The sequence below is a fragment of the Centruroides sculpturatus genome, unplaced genomic scaffold, assembly GCF_000671375.1.
Source record: "Centruroides sculpturatus isolate CEXI.00-Female unplaced genomic scaffold, Cexi_2.0 scaffold1111, whole genome shotgun sequence".
Taxonomy (NCBI): Eukaryota; Metazoa; Arthropoda; class Arachnida; order Scorpiones; family Buthidae; genus Centruroides; species Centruroides sculpturatus.
The window spans coordinates 181005-204358 of record NW_019385311.1 but is presented as its reverse complement, the minus strand read 5'-3'; the positions used below and the strand labels follow the sequence as shown (position 1 = coordinate 204358).

General features: G+C 29.8%; 1 protein-coding gene across 6 annotated transcripts; it reads right to left on the bottom strand.

The window, feature by feature from the left end:
* Positions 1-259: 259 nt before the first annotated feature.
* LOC111637482 (max-like protein X) lies at positions 260-22630 on the bottom strand. 6 transcript variants are annotated; one of them, XM_023382978.1, is made up of 7 exons: positions 22438-22630; positions 10308-10427; positions 9164-9261; positions 7122-7218; positions 3732-3831; positions 3566-3650; positions 260-2959 (listed from the first exon to the last, which is right to left on the bottom strand). In XM_023382978.1, the coding sequence occupies exons 1-7, from the start codon at positions 22478-22480 to the stop codon at positions 2786-2788; spliced, it is 717 nt and encodes a 238-aa protein (XP_023238746.1). In that variant the 5' UTR covers positions 22481-22630; the 3' UTR covers positions 260-2785. The 6 variants fall into 6 exon arrangements, with proteins under 6 accessions (XP_023238746.1, XP_023238747.1, XP_023238748.1 ...); XM_023382979.1 differs by lacking the exon at positions 22438-22630 and adding an exon at positions 22073-22411 and having other exon boundaries at positions 2786-2959; XM_023382980.1 differs by lacking the exon at positions 22438-22630 and adding an exon at positions 19096-19788 and having other exon boundaries at positions 2786-2959.
* Positions 22631-23354: the final 724 nt, after the last annotated feature.

Genomic DNA, 23354 nt, shown 5'->3' with positions numbered 1-23354 from the left:
ATCAATAGTATAACCACGGAGGTCAGCATGTTGCTTTGTCAGAGCTTACCATACTCACTGAATCTACAAACCTGTCAGTGAAAATTAAAACAATTTTAGTATGTCAGTTTGTTGACGTGCCGTTTGATGCATACTGGAATCTACACACCGCTCTAAATAAATTGATCACCCGCATCCAACCCCTTGCTTGGTGAAATGTTAATTTGATCACTCCATAATCGTAACAAGTTGCAAATTAACTTTCATTTTAACACTTCAATAAACAATCTCAAAAAACACTTTTTATTAAATATGTTTTCTCTTTATATGTACATTATTGATACAACAATATGATATTTAACAAAATATTATAAATACTTAATTTGTATTTTTTGCTGTAAATTTTATGTACATAACTTTTTTTTTTATTGATATACAGTGCAGCATCAAAAATCTGGATTAGACTGTTGAAAAACAGATATTAACCCTTTCAATGGTGACTTGGTTGTTGTTGTTTTAATATTCAGTTTGAATCTGTAAATATTTTTACATTCCTTGTGAAATACTTGCTTCAACTCAGAACACCTGATCTCAAATTACAGTGTACTTATTTATGGGACTTAAAATTCTGATTTACATGTGTACATTTGAAAATCTAGACTAAGTCTGGCTCCAATTAGTTTGGATTTTTGATGCTACACCATATTTGAACTGATGGAAACAATCTTAAACAAGTATTGATACCAGATTTTCTGTCTGAACTTCTAATATGACAAAACAAGAATGAGAAATATATATTTCTACACATATAGTATATACATACAACAGCGATCCTTTAAGCTATGCATTCAATGAAATATTTTCTTTTGAAAGTTCCCATTATTAACAACTTAACAAGTTTATTATATAAAGTAATAAATATTCTGCTCCCAAATTAATTTAATTATTCAGGAAAAATTGCTTTCAAATGGCATTATTTTGAATCTATCATGTAGTAGTTATCATTGCAGAGTTCAACCCCCATTATCCATGACAAGACAGTTAGTTGCACATGCACATTAATGTCTTAACTTGCAAAGTTGCTGTTAATCATCTAAATGTAGAGTTCTTAACTACTCTTCTTACATTCCTGATTTTTCACTTCGTGATAGTGTCAACTACAACAATAAATAAAATTTGCTATATTCCGAAGATGTTTGGACCAACATCCATGTGTATATGTGCATATTCTTCCTAGAAAGGTTATTTAAATGTTTTATGAACACCATAAAAGCATTGTTGAATGTGTTTTAAATAATGTGCACTAAAAAAATGCTGTAAATTGCAAATATTTTAAAATTTTTTAACAATTGTAAATTTAAATGATAGTAAATTAACTTTTTTAAATGTATTGTTTAAACTTGGAATGTCAGGATGAAGATTTATTCATCAGTTAATTAAATTCACATTATTAATAGTAATAAAGCTGATAATCATACACTTTCGTCTATTGTTGGAGGAGTTTTGCATGCATAGATTAAAGAATGTTTTGTATATCACATTACAAATACCTATCCTATATTATATAGTAAATTTATTTTTCTAAAAAATATATTGAATTTATATTTAGAAAACAAAGATGTGTGTGTGTGTATATATATATATTATAATTTGAAATTCAGGAAATAAATTAGGGATATTCATAAATTTCACTTCATGAATATCCCTAATTTGACTATACAACATATATTTGTCATATTCTTAAAACAAAAATAAAATTTTACTAACTTTTTGCTGCAGAATTCCTATCTAAATTAAATATTTGGAATTAAAATTTTAAACCGATAAGCTCATTTATAGTGTCAAAGACACTGTTTGAATCTATTTGAACTTAAAAGCCTGTTAACATATTTCACATTCAATTTATTACCTTGATAATACTGTTTTCCGACATTATCAATGCTATTTTAATAAATTAGCCATAAATTTCATGTATTTACTTAAAGATTTGAATTAACATAGTAACAGAATTGTTACAACATAAAAATTAAATTTAATCTTACTTTTGTATACTTTTTAAGAAATTTTTGATAAAGCAATTGAAGTAAAATTAACGTTGTTACGCACGGTAGCAAGATAAGTACAAGTATGTACAATTTGCATCCTCTGCACATTAACTTAAACAAATCTGAAGCACATCACAGATCATTGATATAAATATAAAAATTCTACAGAGCACTATTAGAATAGTGTGCAGCTTTCCAGATGTACAAAACAACCCGTACAAAATTAAACATAAATATTACAAATATAAGTAAATAAGACAATCTCGAGTCAGCATTTATTAATTAAATTTAATGCTCCAAAGTATATGGATATTTACTCGTTTCTCTCAGAATTCAAATGAAAAAGCTAAGCAGATTGTGTTGAAAAGTATAATTCTTAAGATAGTAGGCTGAAGTATTGCCCTTTGTTTACCTAATATATATTTTATATATAAAACTTTTAAATTTAGAATTGTTGCAGTCTAATGTACTTGTGAAACTTAAATACGTTTTAGTGTTATATTAATTGAACAGAAAAATTAACAGTACAGTTTTAATTTATAAAACATTTTTAAATTGTAGAAGGTGACTGTATCAGGTTACATATACTATTTTCTAACTGTTTAGTACAGTTTTTGCACACAAAATAAACAGTTATGATAAATAAATCTAATACTGTTTCTTATCTGAGATTCTATCTTAAAACACTACTTTTCAACCATAACCAGGTGTGAAAGATTAATCGAAATCTGCAGCAAAAATGTTAGATTTATAACATACAACTAAGATAACTGACTATTTAACTGACGAAGTATGGATAACACTAATTCTTGAAGTTTCTGAGGCTTACAAAACTCTTCTAACCAACTGAAAACACATCCCGATAATTCGGCGAAATTGGAGACCGAAATCGAAGAGTTAAACGACTGGAAGAGAGAATCGCAGACGGCCTGAAACTGAAAAAAGAAATACAGAAATTTAAAATTAGCATTATGAAATGAATTCAATAAACAGAAAAATATGCTATTTGTGTAATGTAATGTACTAATACAGTTCGTCATTAGAAATTCAGTTCTGCTACTATGGAAACATAGCAAAATATTGTTCGTATACTCTTTTGTTCCTGTTTGTTTGAAAATTCTACAACAATTAGTGCATTATACTCTCACAAAAAGCATTTTTTTCTATCTATTTATGTCTTTGAAATTTTTTCAAATATTTGATGAAATGAATTATTGTTTTAATTTTTGTGACCAAACTTCGAATCTTTATTAATAAATTAAGAATCTTCAGGTAATAAAACTTATTAAACCTATAATGGTACAATGATTTCAATTACTAACACACAGCTAATCAAAGAAATTCAAAATAACTAACAATTAGCTGAATTTCTTCTAAAGAATTGCATCCAAAGTCATGTTCAATTAATTAATTAATGCTATAATTACAACCATGAAATATCCACGTAAGAAATCTACTGTGTACAAAAATATACATGTGACCATACAGTTATTCTTTGCTAAAAGCACAGATTGTTATTAATATAAAAAAATCCAACTTACAACTTTAAATTTCACTTCATCACTGATTTGACTAGGATTCTGCCCGGGCTGACTCTGATGCATTTTAACCATCTGCTGGTAATTTCTATTGACATCAAAATATACAAATTAAAACTGAAATTTAATAAATTTTCTAATGATAAATCATTCATAATACAAATCTTACGCTTCCATGATCTGCAGCGCTACGACGTCTTTGCGTAGCGCATTTAATTCGTCTTCTTGTTTTTTCTTCTGTTGTAATAAGAATTGGATATAATCTATAGCTGAAAATAAAAACAATCACTTATTAAGATTATACTTTATATTCTAACACAATTAATTATTAATATATTTGAGCTTAACTACACACAATAATAAAAAGTATACAACTAAAATGTGACAAAAAATTATTTTCTACTTAAACTTAATCAATCTTAACACCCAAATTCCTATGGCTAAGTGCAAAATAGTTGATGTTGCAACTAACTCATGGGACTTTACATCAAACTAAATTTATATGCTCATCCTAGGTTTGACTAATGACTGCCAGGTTGTTGAAGATTGCAAGGATGTCATTGCAAATTACACACTTTGACAGAAAGTAGGCAGTCCCTTTGACAATTCTTGGATTCAACATGTTAAATATTTCTTGCACTAAAAAAATATTTATGACATTTGTTTTGGCTACAAGCTGCAAATTTGAATAAAAGGTTTCTGATTGATTACCATAATTATTGAAATTATAACAGTTTTTATTGGGTTATCATCGGTTTTGGTTTCTGTTGATTTTTTGTAAAAATTTGTCTCGGTTTTCACCGGTCACCTTGAATTTCATCAGCATACCCACATAACTTCCTGCTAATTTTGCATAAACATAGTGAGACCCACATGTTTTCCTGCTCAGTGTGTCATTTCTCGTTGTGTGAGCTAAATCCTGCACGTCTAGCCAAACAATTCCATTGCTTTCCATTCCTTTTAGCTCCATCATGGGACCAAAGAATGTTTTCAGAGCCAGTAGCCCATCGAATGCCATGTTAAATGTTCATTTATTCTTTATATTAATCTTTCAAATTCATTTTTTATATTAATTTCTTATTGTTTTTAGTATTACAACACTATATTCATTCTCTATAAAATGTATTTTTAATATGTATTTTGGAGTGTCTAGAATAAATTAATTGGATTTACATTGATTCACATGGAAATAATTGCCTCAATTTTTGTCGGTTTCGGGTTTCGGATTTTGCAGATTGTTTTCAGACGGATTATCAACAAAAACTGAGGTATCAATGTATATAGATATTATATCACTTATTAATTCATTCTCAGTAAAAAATATGCAAGAGGTCGTAGCACAAAGCTACAAGGAACGCATCATAATTGCCGATTTTATAAACAAATTCTTCCAAGAAATAATTTAGAGGTTGGATGAAGTATTTATTGTGTCGTTAGAACTACATTAAAAACAATATCATAATCTCCAACACTGACACCATCTAAAAAAACAGTGATATGACTACAGAAATCTCATTTGAAAATTGACATTACAGATTGGATAAATAAAATCAACTTGTTTACTGTAATAAATAAGTTCTTTTAGCCTTTCTTTATTAATTTATTATACAGTCTTATAAAAAATAAATTACAGGTATACCAAGTGATCATAACTGAGAGTACCTCTATTTGATGTTTTGTAAAGAAATATTTTGGGATGCATGGAAAATATTTCTATAAAAAATATAGTCTCTAAAGCCCTGGTCACACTATGCGATTTCTAGCCATGCAGGAGACTGCAACTGCAACAAGCGCGAGTTGTGCGTGTCTTCTCGTGGTCACACATTGTTCGTTGACGTTGCAACTCGGAAACACTGACCCTATAATAAACCAATAAAATTACAGTAGCTTGTTTTTGACTACTTTTGTGAGTTTTCCGACATTTTATATTCTACTTCACAGTATTTATGGAATTTTAGCCATTTTCTTATTAAAATAGCAAGCAGTTCCTTTTTCGGAATGAATAAAAGAAAAAAGGTAATTATTTTGATAGAGCTGGAGAGAATACACAAAAAGATAAAATTTTCGATAAAACAAAAAATTAAAATTCCACAGGTATTTGTGAGTATGAATAAGCGCAATCAATCTCAATTCTGTAAAAGTAGTAATCCTCTAATTATCAGCAATGATGATGAACTATTTTCAATGTTGTCACTGTATGACGTGGCACAAAGGCATTTGTTGATTGGATGCATGTTTGCAATTGTCGTGAGTAGAACAAACTTTTTGTTTCTAATTGTCATTGCAGTCGCACCAGTTTTCGAGGGGGATTACTAGTTAACGAGAATGACTGTCGCGGTTGCAGTCGCCTGCGCGGCTGGAAATCGCATAGTGTGACCAGGGCTTAAGGCACATTTGGCACTACAAGCAACATATATATTTATAATATATATTTTATGCAGCATTCAAATATATCTGTTGGCAAACTCCATCATCGTTGATTATGATTTAGAAATTAGCTGCTGTTACGCCAGAAAATTTAACATAACTCGGTTTATATCACATAAGTGATTTCCAAAACAGTTTCTGCATTACAATACTATATTACATATCAAATTGTCATTTTCTAAAATTCATTTTTTGTTTAGGCATATTTTCATTTATAGAAGGTGCCTTTTAGATACATTTTAATGTAGTAACTTGTGTTAAACTGATCCAAAATCTATACTAGAGAGAAATTTTTGAAACATCAATCATTAAAGTATTAAAGTGATGTTTTAACTCAATATTAATAAAAAAATTATTTTAAATTATACACAAGTAGTGATACTCCTTTGTTTGGCTTTATAACTTAGCCCTGTGCAAACTAGTAGATGTCGTTACTTTCAATGCAAAGTCAGACAAGACCCCTGTAGTCATGTGACTGTTTTCCTCCAACGAATTCATGACATCTGACTCATGACAAGCTTCAAAGAACTAATGAACATTTGTTATGTCCTCTACAAACTATTACTCATAAGAGTTAGTTTACAAAATAAAGAAAATTGGTGATCACAATTGTATTACTTATAGCTTCATGCTAAAACCTCATGTGTTTTTTATTGACAATGAATTAATTAGAAAGTGATATATAAAATACATATAGTCATATGTAAACAATTTATTGAAATAATTATAATGTCCGTATAAGTATGATAATAAATCAAAAAACTGACTGAAAATTACAAGTTTTAGATGAAGTAAGTGGCATAAATATTTCATTACACAGAATATCAAACAACTTGGATCTATGAGTCGCCAACTTTCTGTTGAAGAGTGTGACATAGTTATATCAAAACAAGGATCACATGGTTGATGAACGAACCTACAATAATCATATGAATTTAGTTCAACGTCGCATGTGATTGTGTGCTGTGATATCAACTAGTTTGCACTTAGCCTCAGATTCATTTTCATTCTATAAAAGTTACTAATTAATTTTGTCATAAATATTTAGACTATAAATTCAAAAATGTCTTCAAATGAAGTTATGACATTCTCTTTACTACACTCATTATAATAGATATTAATTGCTACTTACATCTTTGAAGTACCGTGGCTTTGCTAAGTTTGTAACTACTAACGCTGTCTTGTTGCTGACAGGTCGGGACCAGATTCTGAAGATCTTCGTATCCTTTCTAAATAAAATTTTCTAAACTTATTATTATGTATCTAGTTATTGAGATGGACTGAAATATGATTATATATTTAATCGCCATATGTCATCATTTATTGCAGAAATTGTTTTAATAATTTATACGATCATCAACTAACATGAAGACAGAAAACAATTTTGTGTCCATGTGCCAAAAACAAGTCTGTAAATGTGAAAAATGTTTATGCATGCCAAAGTTTTCAGTGTGAAAGATCATTTGTAAAGAAATAAAATAGAAAAGACATGAATTAAAATTAAATCTTGTAATTTTTACAACATTTATCATTTGGGAGCTATGCAGAACGGCTTTTGGAATTTTACACACAAAAACAAGTTGGTGATACTGGGTTGAGTTTGTAACACTGCCATACATTGTTCACTTTTTTAAATTTATATTTACAAACACATCATTTTCTCGCACACTTTAAAGTTAAAAACTTATTTCTACATTATTAAAATAATTTCTACCTTCAATTGAATTACTTATACAATATTTTCCAATTTAACCACACATTTCTGGCATAGTATAACTTATTTCCTATATAACCTTCATATCACTCAAAACAATAAAAAACTTTTTCAAAGCACAAATCAAATGAGACTGTAAATAACATAAAATTAAACAATTCCAATATCATTCTACACCAAAAATAAATTATTTACACCAAAGAATCCCATTTTATCATGTGAGAGCACAATGACAGATGAACAGGTGTGAGAATGGTCAGTTTTTCAAATTTTTTATTGATTTGAAAAATAATTAATTACATTTCTAACTGTAACAGTTAGAAATGTAATTAATTATTCAGCTTATGCAGGAAAGTTTGTTGTAAGAAACAATTGAGGTTAGATTGATTGTCAGTTATTTCTAAATAATATTAAATATTAAAAAAGGTTTACAAATTTTTAAGTCGAGAATTACAGAACAAAAATATATAGCGGTATTGCAGTATAGCAATGTAGTGGTAAGAAACGCAACATAATCACCTTCAAAGTAGGACTCTTTGGAACACACACACTTGCCCCATTAATCCAGCCAATGTTGGAAGTGCCATCTGAAGGCTTTTTTTTTAATATTTGGGAGTTTGGCAGTTGCATTTAATTCGATGACATCCCTGGTTGCAAAAACGCAACCCTTTGACACCCATTTTCAGTGTAGGAGATGGCCAAAAAAGAATATCCAGTGAGTAAGGCAATCAGGTGACATCAAAAAGTCTTCTGTCAGCACGGAACTGCTTCAAGACAAACAACAAGTGACTTGTCATGTTATCACAATAAAAAACAGTCCTCCCAGTCACACATTGCACTATTTCCTCTGAACTGCATCTTGCAACCCAAGCAAAACTTGCATATAGAAATGAACAGTAACACACTATCCAGTAAGTACAAACATACGGTGCACCACATCATCCATGTCATGGAGGACATCAAATCAAATGAGCAGGCAAACTCTCAAAAATTCCAAAAGTCATCTTCTGACAGTGTTTCCAACAATAGCAGGATAAATGGGGCAAGTATGTCAGCATCAAAGGGTCATATTTTAAAAGTGATCAGGTAAGTGTTTACATATGTTGTATCATTAAATTGTTATACTACAATTCTAGGAACTTTTCAAGTGCCCAAGTATTTATATATTTGGTATTAATATGAAAATATCTAATTCTCAGATTTTCAAGCTATATTTAAACCAAATGTATTTTTACTTATTAAAATGAATAGAATTTGATGATCTAATTTAAGACCGAATCCCTTAACTTGTATAATGGTAAGCATAATATTTAAATTTCAATTGTAATTATTATAACTTGTGTAAATGTCAAAGTCCTTATATTTAATATTCAGATATATTTTTTAAGAAAAATCATTTTTAAAAACTTATAATTTTATTTTTGCATAATGTTCAAAAAAAATTTATAATTCCATTTTACCTTAATGGCATCTCGTCTCTTCTGTTCAGCCTGAGTGTGCGCTTCTCTTCGTCTTTCTTTGTAACTCAGAGTAGACTTGTGGTCGCTGTCTTCGTCATCTAAAATAAGCCAACAAAGTAACGTTTAATTTGTCCTTTCGTTATAAGTTTAGCATTTCTATGTTTAAATGTGATTAAAATCACAATAAAAGAAAGTTTAAAATTGGAAGAACTGGTGATGCTCGAAAGTATTTAAGAACTGTTAATAAGCAATTCTGTTCTCCAATAAAGTAGATAATCTATAACTTATTGGGAATTGGAAGTTAATATTGAACAACACAATTATATCAAATATACCTCAAATACATGCTAACACTTTTAGCACATCATCATCATTTCATAGGTAGTCTAGCATATATAGTCTGCTATAATCTGCACAGTGAAAGAGTAAATATGAGTCAGCCTGAGCTGGAAAGGTCTATGTTGGATGAAAGGGATTGAAGGAGACATTTGGCTACCCCCTTGGGAGTTGACATATGGATCTGATCACTTAACTGTTTTGTTTTTTATACTTTTAAAACATTTTTATCATAATTTTATTGTCTTATTTTTCTTTACAAATTTTATTACTTATTCTTAATTCTAACATTACTCATAGAGATTAATAACACGTATCTTTTCATACCTTTTGTCTGACATACACCCTTCCAGCTGAGGCTGACTCTTGTCTACTCTTTCTCTGTGTGGACTATACCCGTGTGAGCCCAGCATTGCTCGAGCTTTTGTAAGGGTAGGAATTGATGAGTTTGGATGGGGAGAGGATGATAAAAACAATGATCTTAGTAACTAAAATGTACATTTATTGACAAGTATTTACAATAATGAAACAGCAGAACTCAAAAACTTTCAGGCTTTAGGGATGATGAAGGATGGGAAATGCCCACAGTATTTTTCTAGGTTGTCAAAGAATATTCGTGTCAAGTTTCGTAAAAATATATTGAATGGTATAGAATATTTTCTAATTTTCAAAGTGCTTCAATTATTCCTAGCAATTTTCTACCTCTGAAAATCCCAATACTTTATAATAAATTATAGGAGTTTATTATGATACATGTTAAATTTTAGATATAAAATGGTTGTAAGATATTACAATTAGGGCAACGTACCTGTATTCTGGGCGGAGGAAGAAGTCAGCATGTCTATGGAACCGGTCGACGACGTACGAGAAAATGGAAACGTTCCCGCAATAGTGTTTGGACTGGGAATGCTGGTATTATCTCCTTCACCTAATTAAATTAATTATTTTTAGTAAACTGACCTTAAATCAATCATTAGTATGAAGCATTTTATACTGCTTTTCGGGTTAATGATAGTAACTCATTATTAATATAGGCATATTCTGGTCTGCTAGTAAAGACCACCTTAACCTTAAAAGTATAATCAGATCAAAAATTAATCTGAATGACCTTGTTTGTAATGCTATTCAAAACACCCGAGGAGAAGTTTTTTTTAATTTCTCTATTTACATATCCTATTGTCTCGATATCTTTAAGATCAAAATCGTCTTGTTCACGTGGCAAGAGAAATCGTTAATAAAGATAAACAAGTGTAAAGAATGCAATTTACAAACCAAAATAGTGTATAAGTATTAAGACTTACTTTAAATGCATGAACAATGTCCAATTGTGCAACAGAGTCTAAGGTTCTTAAACATATTACAGCACTACATAAACATTAAAATATACTTTTATAGATTTACCAATCAGTTGCGATAAGTTTAAAACCACATACGCACGCACTTTTCTATTGAAAGTTTATAATCAATAACCGAGACAACTCAAAGGTGCATTTTTTTTAATGTCACAGTATTAAAACAATTGAAATAACTACCATTAACATTCGCATTTGAATGATGTTTTCTACAAATTCTCTAGAAATTAATGATGGTAGTCGCTCTTAAATTAAACCTAGAAGTAACCAATATGCATTGGTCTATTGATACGAAACAAGTTTAAAGTTTAAGAACGAATTGGCTTGGATTACAGAGAATTTAATTGAAAATTTATTGAAATATTCAAATTACATCCTTCAAAGTATACATTTGATATCTCAATATTCTAACGTATTAGATAGAATGAATTTATGACCAAGAAAGTTAACCTTTGACTAAAATTTGAGACATAATTTAATACTTTAAATATTCACGTTTTCATTTAATTAAATTAAATTTACATAAAATTGAAGTCAACTATTTAAAGTGAACTAAAATACGTAAAACATCAAAAAGTTAGTGATCTATTAGTACGACGCAGGACTGCCGAACAGCGAAGCCAACACCAAATCTCAACTTTTGCTCGTTGCGATCCACATAAGTCCTAGATCCATTGGTTCACTTTTCCAAAGAGTAGTCAATAAGAGAAATCCAAAGAAAGTAAGTAAAATTTCTCGCAACCACATACGAAGAGCTCAAAATAATTAGATTGAGATGTCTCCTTTACAACTCAATATAATAAATTTAAGTCTAAAAAAATACTCCTTAAAATAATAATAAAAATCTGTTCCTCGTATCGTTTTTTTTCAAATAGAATGGTTTTAAAAATTGAATGAATCCAGTGTTTTCGACAGCTTGGAACGTAGTCAAAAATAGGTAGAGATACTTTTTCTAGACCTTAAAAGTAACAGAAGTATAAAAAATTAATAAAAATACACAAAGTTTTGTAGATTTAATCAAAATATAACATCTTTTGAGAGATTGTACTCATTGTCTTTGGATCCAAAGCACAAAACTAACAAAATTAAGCAAAAAAAAAAATAGTATAAAATATTTTAAAACAGAACAAATATTTCATTTGAAAATATTTAAACGCACAATCTTGTAGCATAAACAAGATTAATATTGTGTTTACACTCAAAATAAATCATTATAATTATTTAAGCCATGAAAATTTTGAACACACAGGTGCTTTTCTTTCGGAATGTTTAAAATTCTAAAAGAAAAGCACCTGCACATACAATTAACGTACAATAAAACTCATTACAGCTATCTGAGATACATTATTATTACTCTTGACTACTTACGGTTTGTACAGATCGTCAAAGATTACGAAAAATATATTATTTTTGCCTGGTTTGAAGCTAAATATAGTTCGGAAAAGTAATATTTGAAGTCGGCCGATTTTGGCAGACGTTTTTTAACAAAAAAATAAATACTTTCTGAAAAAATCCTGGTAAGGTGACTTAAAAACCTGAAAGTTATGATGATTTCTCACAAATTTTCGTTAATTAAAACTGTAATTTATAAGAAAAGTATGCTTTACCAGATTTTTTTAGTAACAATCTTAATCATTGCTAAAAAAATTTTAAATATTAATGCATGTGTTAAATTCCTGTAACATAAAAGTAATATTTGACCTAAATTATAATTAACGAACAAAAAAAATAAGTCCGTAAATACTTAACTTTTACGAAATACTTTCTACGAGGAATTTTTCCAAATTTTTATATTTAGATATTTAATTTTAGTGAAGTAAACTCATGAATTTTATGTCATTACATTAATGAAATAAAATGCCGATTTGTTATACATCATCTAAACGCTGATTTGTTCGTTACTTAGCTCATCCGGTATATAAATAACTAGAAGCATTGGTTAAAATTTATATAGAATGACCAGCAAAATCTCCAGAATGCATGCGTTTTGCAGCAGAAACAAATAATTTAATCCCGAGAATTTGTCGACGTTCTCGTGCACGAAGAGACGTATTGTCCATTTTCTAGTAAAAAAAATATCATCATAACTTCATTATATTTTCTTGCTTCGAGCAATAACCTACTTTCTAAATAATAGTAATATATCTCCCGAAGTAATTACAAGATTGTGATTGTTCTTTATTATTTTTCTTTTGATATTTCGAGTGACTTCTTAGAACTTTCACGACTGTTTCTTTTATTTTAACAACACTGAACGTCGATTTACGCAAATTTAAATACAGTATAGGTATATTAATTTCATTTCTAATGTGTTGTAGGAAAATATCAAAAAATAATTAGAAATTTGCTTTGTTCTACTAGCATGCTGCTACTTGTTATGCTTTTATTATGCTCAGTATATTAAGAAATATTCATTTTACTTTTCTATATATAAAAATAACACTTCTTCTAGATATTTAAATAATGATGCAAGCATAACAAACGTTTTTGACACATTAACAAGCCGACTTCGGACATGAACAAGTGCTAGAGATTTGCTAATTAGGAAAGTAAACAAGGAAAGAAAGATAGGCTATGATATCGGCAGATAGAACAAAAGACTAAGGTTTATTCTTGCCTGAAGAGATTGTACTCCTGTTAGTATTCAAACGGCGATGCATAGCTGTACTGCCAGAAGGATGGCCATATAAAGTGGTCACAGCTCCAAGAGAAAATACTTCAAACACTTGCAGCAAGTAAAGGAAACTTTGACGGACTAATGGAATTGATTGTGAGAGTTGTGTATTGTGAATTAGAAAGAAATATGGTCCTACAATTAAGTAAATCTCTAAATTATATGTAATTACACTTTATTAACAAAGAAATAAAGTAATGCCTCTGTAAATATAATATATAAATAGAATCCTCATGCATGAAGAGACATATACAAATGTAGAAAACTCTGGACTATGGTTAGGTTAATTACATTAATTAAATAATTATTTAAGTGTCAACTACACATTTTTAAAGACAGTTGCACAAGGAGTAATTATTAATGTTATAAAGAAACAAATACAGCAATAATTATTAAATTGTATAATTACTTTTTGATGTTCACTATGTCAAAGGTCAAAAGTCAGAAACCATATTTGCACACAAAAAATGAAAAACGCAAGCTTTATCATGGGATGTAAAAATAACAGGATGCTTACTTAAAATTATTTGCCAATTACATAATTAAATATTCAATTTTTAATATGTCTAGCTTAATAAATTAAACGTATTTTAAACGTCAAGGAGTTCATCGGCCAAAAAGAAGGTCGAATTATCAGATATCTGCATACTATTGTCAGAATAACTTATATAATGATATATAAATAGCTTGTATTGATATAGTTAATCGCGTTCATAGAAAAAGTTGTACAAAACCTGAAAACCATTTATCATATTAACGACCATTGTTATAATTTAAATAATATATTAGATCACTAATGATACTTCATGCTTTCCTCTTTTTAAATTAAAATAAAATATATCATTACAACTAAGAAAATTTGTTATACACATGTTTATTCTTCAAAACTTATGAATAAAATTTGCAAATAATATAAAAATTTTAATTATTTATTACAAAAATCTGTTACGTAACTGTTTATTAAGGTCGTATAATTATACAAATGACCCAGTTAAATAAAATGTATGAAAATTAACATGTTACGAACATAGCTGGAAGTAATTTTATTCAAATTCTTTATACATTTATGCTTGCATTTTAAGCATTGGGAAAAGCATGATAAAATTTAACTTTTCAGCATAACTGAGTTGAAATCATAACCCATTTTAATTTAATTTAATTAAAGAATTATCAAATTTTAACTGTAAACATAATCAAAACCAGTTCCTGCACTAAAGAATGGGGAATTCATAAGGGAAATTCATGAGGCTCAAATTAGAATATGAAGTCAAATAAGAAACAGAAAATGGGATAACAATCAAAGAGAAAGATGATGTTTTATCATATAAAATACTGAATAAATATAGTCCTTTTTTAGATTATTTGAAAAAAGACAAGCCAAGGGAAATAGTGCAAGAAACAATGAAGAAAATTGGATGAAGCTCAAAAGAAATAGAGGAATGACAAGTAAATTGATACAGCTGACCTAGCACAGCTGGAGTAGCAAGAAAATGAAATGACGATAATGTTAAAGGAAGTGTATATCAAATCCATTCTCTTGTTTTGGCTTCATTTTACAGCCTAATGCTCTTATTGACAAGTTCTTTTCATCTGGACTTGGGTTCAGTCGGAGCAAGTCGGCAATTCCATGTTATCCTTATCAAGATAATTTCCGAGCATCTAGGCCATTTGTTACTTAACTACAGTCACCCAATAAAAACCAGTGAATAAAGTGAAGACAAAACATTACAAATGCTGATATGTATTTAATTTTTCTATTTTTAATTATAAATGAAATAATAAACATAACAATTTCTTCAGAATTTGGGATAAGTAAAAACAAATCAACTATATGCTAAAAGGATCTGGTTAATCACTCTACTTGACATGCCTATGACATGCAGATTCTTCTTCTTTACATCTTTTGTTTTGTTCGTTTATGATAAACTCGAACTTTAATACTAAAAACTTTAATACTTATTATTTGATTCCAAAATAACTCTTTGATTAAACAGTTTCTATACTGAATAATACAGAAATCCTATTAATGTAGGATTCACTAAGGAAGCTAAACTTAAAATAAAGTACATAAACATAAAATGTAGTTTATAAAGACATTATTTTACAATGCAGTAAGAAATACACCTAAAACACTGCATAAGTAGGAGAAATGAATACTCAAATATCATACAGTCAGGGTGCGACTACGCAGATATGAATTTTCCAAGCAAGCAAGAATATATGGCAAGAAGAGGTGATGACGCTCTCTGTTTCTCGCTCTTGTTTATTATGACCACACAGATGAGAGCGAGAAGTCATCATCTCTTCTCGCAACATATTCTCACTCACTCACGTCTGCATAGTCGCACCCTTGTAGTGGTATCCAGAAGGGTGCTAACTCAAAAAACTAAGAATATTTGAATACATATAAGAATGTTTCATTAATACCTTTTATTCATCCAAGATATTTTCAAGTTAAATAATAAACATTAAACAAATTACTAATATATTCAAGGTATTCGAGATTTGGTTAATATTTGAAGTCAAGATAAGTGATATTCACCCATCCGTAGTTTAAACAATAAATTATACATTTAAAATTACACACCCTATTCAGTTTTGTTATGAGTGAAAGCTTACAAGTTATAGAAAAATATAAAACAATTATAAATAATAAAAACACCTTTAAAAAAACCTAAAATCAACTAAAAACAGTGAGAATAAACTATCTACTCGCAATTATAACTGTTAATAGAATGAACAAGTTTATATACAAATCAATAAAGAATGCACTTTACATACCTAAACAAGTCAGTGTCTTAATGTATAATAAAAAAATCTCTTAAAATCCTTTTCGTTAAAACATATTTGATAAAAATAATCGTAAGCGTACCGGATAAGAAAATAAAGTTATCCATGGAAGAAACTTTTGAACTTGCAAACTGCTAAAATGTATGCATGAAAATGCAGTAAACAATCTCCGAGAGCGACAAGTCGGAATACCAAAGATGTAAGGTCGAAATACCTCCACAGTAAAAACTTGTTTTTCAGAGAATATAAAAAATGACTGTTAACTGTGATTTGAATAAATAATTATTTTGTTATGAATATTTTGTCCTTGATTTTTCTTCATTACATATTTCTGTGTTTATATGCATGTATGCATGTGTGTTGTGTGTGTTTGTTTTGGATTAAAAATGCAGTTTTAAAATTTTAAGTGTAAATAATTTACACTAAAGAATGTAAATTTATCAAGGCGAGTGTATATTTTTCCTGAGAACACTGTTAATCTCTAACCAACTAAACTGCTTGACGACTTTGTTAATCATTTAACGCACGTACGAAATTATAACTCTAACATTATTAAAAGTGTTATATTAATATTTTGTTTTGTTAATAATTCATTTTTAAATTTAAAAGAATGAAAAATTCTAAATGTATTTTTCTGTTGTTATTTAATTTCTCTATTGCTATTTAAAACAAAAAACGTTTAGTTTTTTAACTATATTTATCAGTATAAAAATTACTTGCACTTTGTTAGATGCAGTTTCCTTTTATCCCATCGGAGATAAATTAATAAATTTTACTCCACTGTATATAATACTGACCTAAAACACCTCTGGAAGGTCGTTACTTTCATTTCTATGCTATTCACAATTGTTATTTGGTTTGTGTAAGAAGAAAATTAGTTGCTGACAAAATCTGACTTGTAAAATTTGCAAATAGCACCTAATAAACAGCAAGTATATGCAATTTATATCAGTCTGCCTACATCACACTCAATACAAGAATCAACAAGAATCAGAGAAAACTTATTGTAATGAACTTTGAAGTATTTAAAAGTTTTTAGAAGCATACTTAACCCTCAAATTCAGCTTAAATTTGAAAATATTCTTCAGCATTTCATTAAAATTAATGTTTAGATTCTGTAAACACTTAGCATAACAACTTGGGCATCCAGAGATGAGATTCTCCATGTTTTGCTACATTTCAAATAGGCACAGTATACATGAGACATAGATCCATATCAAAAAATTTATGAATATTTAAATAGAATAGTCCAAGTGGTGGTTTAAAAACCATATTGAGCAGTGAAGTAAATCATCATTGATTAGGGCAGGTGTACGATTTTTCATTTACTAACCACACAAACTACGAATGTCTTGGTTATGCAATTACACTTACAAGATAGAGTATGTTTTGCATACAGTTAGATAACGCAACAAAATGAAGACCAGCTACAAAGTCTAGTGACATAAAAATACAGTTTAAATAAAGAAAGAAATGGATACACAAATAATTACAGGTTCAAATATAAAACAGATATGCTGGAAGTAAGAATGTATTGTATTATAGTATATTAACAGGATGTGATTTGAATATAATTATCCAAACAAGTAGCTGGATTCTTATCAAGCTATCCAGTAGACTATTAAGCTGAAAACTTGTGTTAAATTTAATTTAATTTAAAGTATTCTGGAAGATAAAATTGACCTGGTATGGAACTCAAACCCACAACTCCCATTTACAAGCAGGTTCATTGCCAGTTATGCTACCCAAAAAACCTTATTTTAGACAACATCTAACAAGTTGGAATATCAAGAGATAAGCATTAGCATTTCGTGATTTTATCTAAGAATAACCAATAATCTGAGATATAACTATGAAGAAAATAGTCCCGTATGTTATCCGTCACACACTATCACAGCATTTATTTTACAATACAGTACTAGATTTTTCACTCCAATAAAAGAAGATTGGAAGTTTGCCTCACTTTATTTTATGTTTTACATTCAGTAGATACAACATAAATGAAGATGAGAAATTTAGTAACAGATTTAAAAACAACTTATCTTAATATAAGATTAAGTAAAAAAATTAACCTTAATTAAATATAACCCTTCCAAACCTAACCTTGACCTTGAACTGCTAGACTCCATCAACTAGTTTTCACTCGAACTACCATTTATTACATAAAAACTATGGCACGAGTCTTAATAGGAATTTGTAGCCTTTTTTGAGTCTTCCTAATGTTAATATCTGATTATAATTTACACAAGATGAAGATGGAGCATTCCCAGAATCACTAACTAAACAGTACTACTTTTGACTTCTAAATTTAAACGTAATTTGTTTACTTAATCTCAAGAGAAAGATAAATTTAAGTTAAAAAACTTAACAATGTTACAAACTAAAGGTGATTTCAAGTAGATATTTATAAATTAATTGAAGATTTTGTTGTAATATAAACAAAGTTTTTAAATACAAAGACAGCTTTCAAATTAAACTACTACTGAGTACAGTGAAATGTGCAATATAACAGCTAGATAATAAAAGTGGTTGAATACTCGAATAGTAGGAAGTATCATATGACGACGATCATATTGTGGATAGTCCAAAAAATCATATTTGCCGTCATAAACATTTTTAAGTTCAGTATCCCTTTATGTTTGCCATAGCATATAGACAGTGCTTTTCAATACCTCTAGTTTAATAAGCAGCAAACTCATTTAATGCACAAGTCATTGTCTTAGCTCAACAAAGACTACATTGAAAAGAAAATATTTCCATAAATTTCAATGCATACTCACACACTAGGAACCAAATATGCATCTGCAGCCACAGTCAATAGTGCATTAGGATGATCTCTTTATATCAAATTACCTCTTATAAAACACCAGTTATAGTCCTATGTATTCATCTCTCCCTCATAGTAATACTGATAACATTGTGCAGGAAATAGAACATGCAGTGAAAGGGAAGTTTGTCTTCAGTTTGCATGATTCAAAGGTCATGCAAACTGAAGACAAAATCAAAGATAAGAGCCAAAGATTCTATCTTTAAATCCCACAAACTGAGTACAATTAAGTCTCATTTAATGTTAAAATATTCTTTAAAACAGCAAAAATGTGCACAGAAGGTCTATCAATCTCCATATTATATACACAGCTATTTAAATCTTTAAATGAGCAGCACTTATCAACTACCAGTTGTAACTTCTTTTCTAAAGCAAACAGCTTTGTAGAGGACAGGGTGGAGGGAGATTTATATGACCTGGGAAGTACAACGCTTTCCAGAGACGAGTTTTGGCTAACCTCTTAATGCCATAACCAATGGACGTAAGTCGGTACTCGTCTACCTCCTCGTATTCAGTTTCTTGGATGTAACCGAATGCAAGTAGGTATTAATTTACGACTAATGTATTTTAAAAAATAATACCAAATACCAGCATAAATAATTTCTTCTTTCCAAAATTGATAGCTAAAATTATTCTTTATTCTTTGATAAAAATTATATACTTCTTTCACTTTATAGTGGTTCAAACTAACATCTAAAAAACTTTAAAAGAGTTATATAAGATAAGACAGACAACAGAATAATCACATTAACCTTTATACGAGGAGATAAATAACTCGATATTAATATAAAAAATATGCGCAATGTTTAAAGAAGACGGTCGGACATTTTAAACGACTTTATACATGTTTCGGAAATAAAACTATTACTATTAATTTATTATAATTTACTCTGTATTCATAAGTCTATGTAGAGACGTTCATTTTTCCCATAGAAAAATCATTTTTATAGTATAAATTAGACAAATAGCTACATATTATTTCGACGGATGTATCAGTTATCTGTGGTGTACTTTAGAGCAGTTCTAGTCTTATTTAATCTTTACATATTAAATATAGAATTTGATTAAACAATATAGGCAAGTATATCAGACAAAACAGGATTCCTGTGTTGTTAGAACAAAGGTTCACAATATTTAAGTATTAACTAAGTAAATAAATACTAAATTAATAACAATTATAATTTGTTATTTATTGACTATTTCAAGATAAAATAGCGAATCGTGTGCAGAGGTAATACAATTCTTCTCGTCGGAATTGGGTATCGATAGCATTTTCAAGTGTACGTTACATAAGACATAATTGGAAGTGCGTGTTAATCACCAATAACAGCAGATTTAAGAATAGATATCCACTTTAATTATGATTTTTCAATAAATATTACAGTAGAAAGTAGTAGTTTCTTGTTCTTATTTAATCAGGACATTCCTTCCATACTTATTTAGTAATAAGATGTCCTTCTTAACAGGAAAATAAATAGAAAAAATTAAAAACAAGTATTGTGGCTAATACGACAGCCCATGCTTCTAATTTTACCTAGTGTACAGTGAAATTAATTTGTGTTTCTTGACAATATAGCAGAGAAGCTTATAACAACAGCTTTTCTGGGATATATTGCAAGACCTTTCTTGAAAACTTTTTATCTGAGAAACATTAAAATGGGAGTTGTCCTCAGTAATGACCCCCCACACATCACTCTTCAAGAAAAATTGAAATATGGTAACTCTAGCACAGAATTGAAGACATATTTAGACATTTTATAACCTGTAACATTATTTTTCTTTCAAAACAATTCTTCCTCTCTACTAACATCAAATACAAACTTATTTTTTTAAAGATGAAATGAAATTCTATATAAATTAGGCAAGCTTTAAGCTGCAGCTTTGTTTAGGTTTTTGTAAATATGACCTAAGTACATTACTGTCTAACTCGACCAGACTTTAACCAAGATACCATGACAGGAAATTAATCTTTAGAAATGACTCATTTACAAATAAACATCAAAAGGAGAGTAATAAATTTTCTTAAATATTTAGTCTAGGGCAAAGAATCTATTTTTTAGATTCACTGGCCAAGATTAATCTGCGAGACAAACATACTTATCAAATCAATAGTGTAACAGCATAAAAAGTCCGATGGCCAAATACCCAAGCAACTAAAGTTGCAATCTGCCAAACTGAGGGACGCGGAATTGAATCCGGACGGATCGAGAAACCTCAGGAATTGAAAACAAACAGAGCGACACTAAAAACCCATCACGACAAACCCTTTGCCAGACAGATAAACGTTTCAAACCGTCTTAAACGATCGTCAACAAGTCGGAGGCATCTTAAACAACCATTATTGAAATAGAATCCGAGAATAACCGTTTAAGACAATCGAAAGCATTTGTTTGTCTAATAAAGTGTTTCTGTCGTCGGTATTTACTTCCGAGAGATATCCAATTATACAAGCAGTTCATTTATATAAATCCCGGGAATGTTTTGTGAGTCGGTCGATCGAGAAACATCTCTCCCTACCGACGGCCCGTTCGAAGGCGTGGCCAAAACCGGGCGGGTAATAACAAAACCCTTAACGGGCACAACCGGAAGAGGTCGCCTCGCTGCACCCAACCAAACCCATAACCGGTATACAGTTGACCCCCCTATAACACTGTTGATTTTTCCGTTTTATATAAATTCCACGTTGTACGAGTCACTTAGATTTTACAAATACGTGAGCCGTTCACAGCCCGGCACACGTATTTGTAAAATCTAAGTGACTCGTACAACACGGAATTCATATAAAACAGTGTTATAGGGGGGTTGAATGTACTAAGAAAAGGGCCTCTTAGCGCCCGCAGCGGAGAGAGTTAGGCCTTTTGTGCTTTGTTTGTACTTCATAAAATAACTTTAAACATTAAATTAAGCTTACAAAATAACATTTAACCAACCTGATCTTCTCCCTAAGGTGTAATTATAATGGAACATATATCTTCATCAGTGAATATAGAAGAAATTGTGGACATCAGAAATGATTAAAGAGCATGTAAAATCTCTTAAATTGCGTTACTTTGTGTTATTAAGCGGTTAAGAGGGGAGAATGTGATGATGTAACAACAGCGTATCAACCAATACGTAACATAGCATGGCAGCAGATAAGGCAACATCCACTACTGCGATACATCTTTCAGATAACATTGTTTATCGTAATATGTCTTCGATAGATTAGTGTTATCGTCCGTTTCCCACCCGTTCCGAAATACAAAAAGAACATATTAAGCCTAACGGTGCAGCGTGTTCGTAAACCTTAACTCACCTTGTTCGTTGGATTTCGACTCAGAAAAACTCACTTCAGCCATTTAAGGCTCGTTTCTTAATCGATTATTGAATAATTTACCTTCCGAATAACGTAAAATGTCACCGATTACTTAAATTATACGATAATTAATCGAGTATACGATTTTAGAGGAAGTTACTATGGTTACTGAAATAACTTCCGCCATTTTGATTTATTACGCCACCAGTGTTCGTTTTTGAGCAGAACTCTTAAAATAATAATATTATTATTAAAAGTTATTCAAGTTTAATTAATAAATGTAATTTTTTTTAAAAAACGTAATTTTTATATTTGTGATTATTTATAATATAACTCTTAATTAGCAAATGGTAATATAAACTGAAATATCGAGCTTTGGTATTTGCACAGCGCGCTCGGTGCAGCACGGAGCGTTCGGTTAATATAATCGAATGCTCCGTGGTATTTTGAACAATGTACCGATTACTCTAAATTTTAAAAAAATAATTTAAGAAATAAATGAATTAAAAGTTAATCGAGAAATTAATATAATTAATTACTTTATATAACAAATAATTTAACAATACATAAGAAAAAAATTATATAATAATTGTAAAATTAATGAACATTCGAATATTATTGGCCGGATGACAGAGCGATTAAGGTGGCAGCCGACCGCTCCGAAGGATCCAAGATAGAATGTAGACTAGATCGAAAAATCTCCAGGAATTTTTCGGGGGTGGTCCATCCGGACACGTCGGGCTCATCCCTCGATATCCGGCAGCCCTATTGTGGGTTTGGCGAACACATAATGGGCTGGCCAAAAGAAGTAAAATTCGCCGGAAACGACGTCATGTCTGACGTATTAATCGCTCTGTTTTTCGCTTTCGCTAGCGAATCGCGTCCAGTGTGAACTAAGCTTTAGTGTCCGCAGGGCG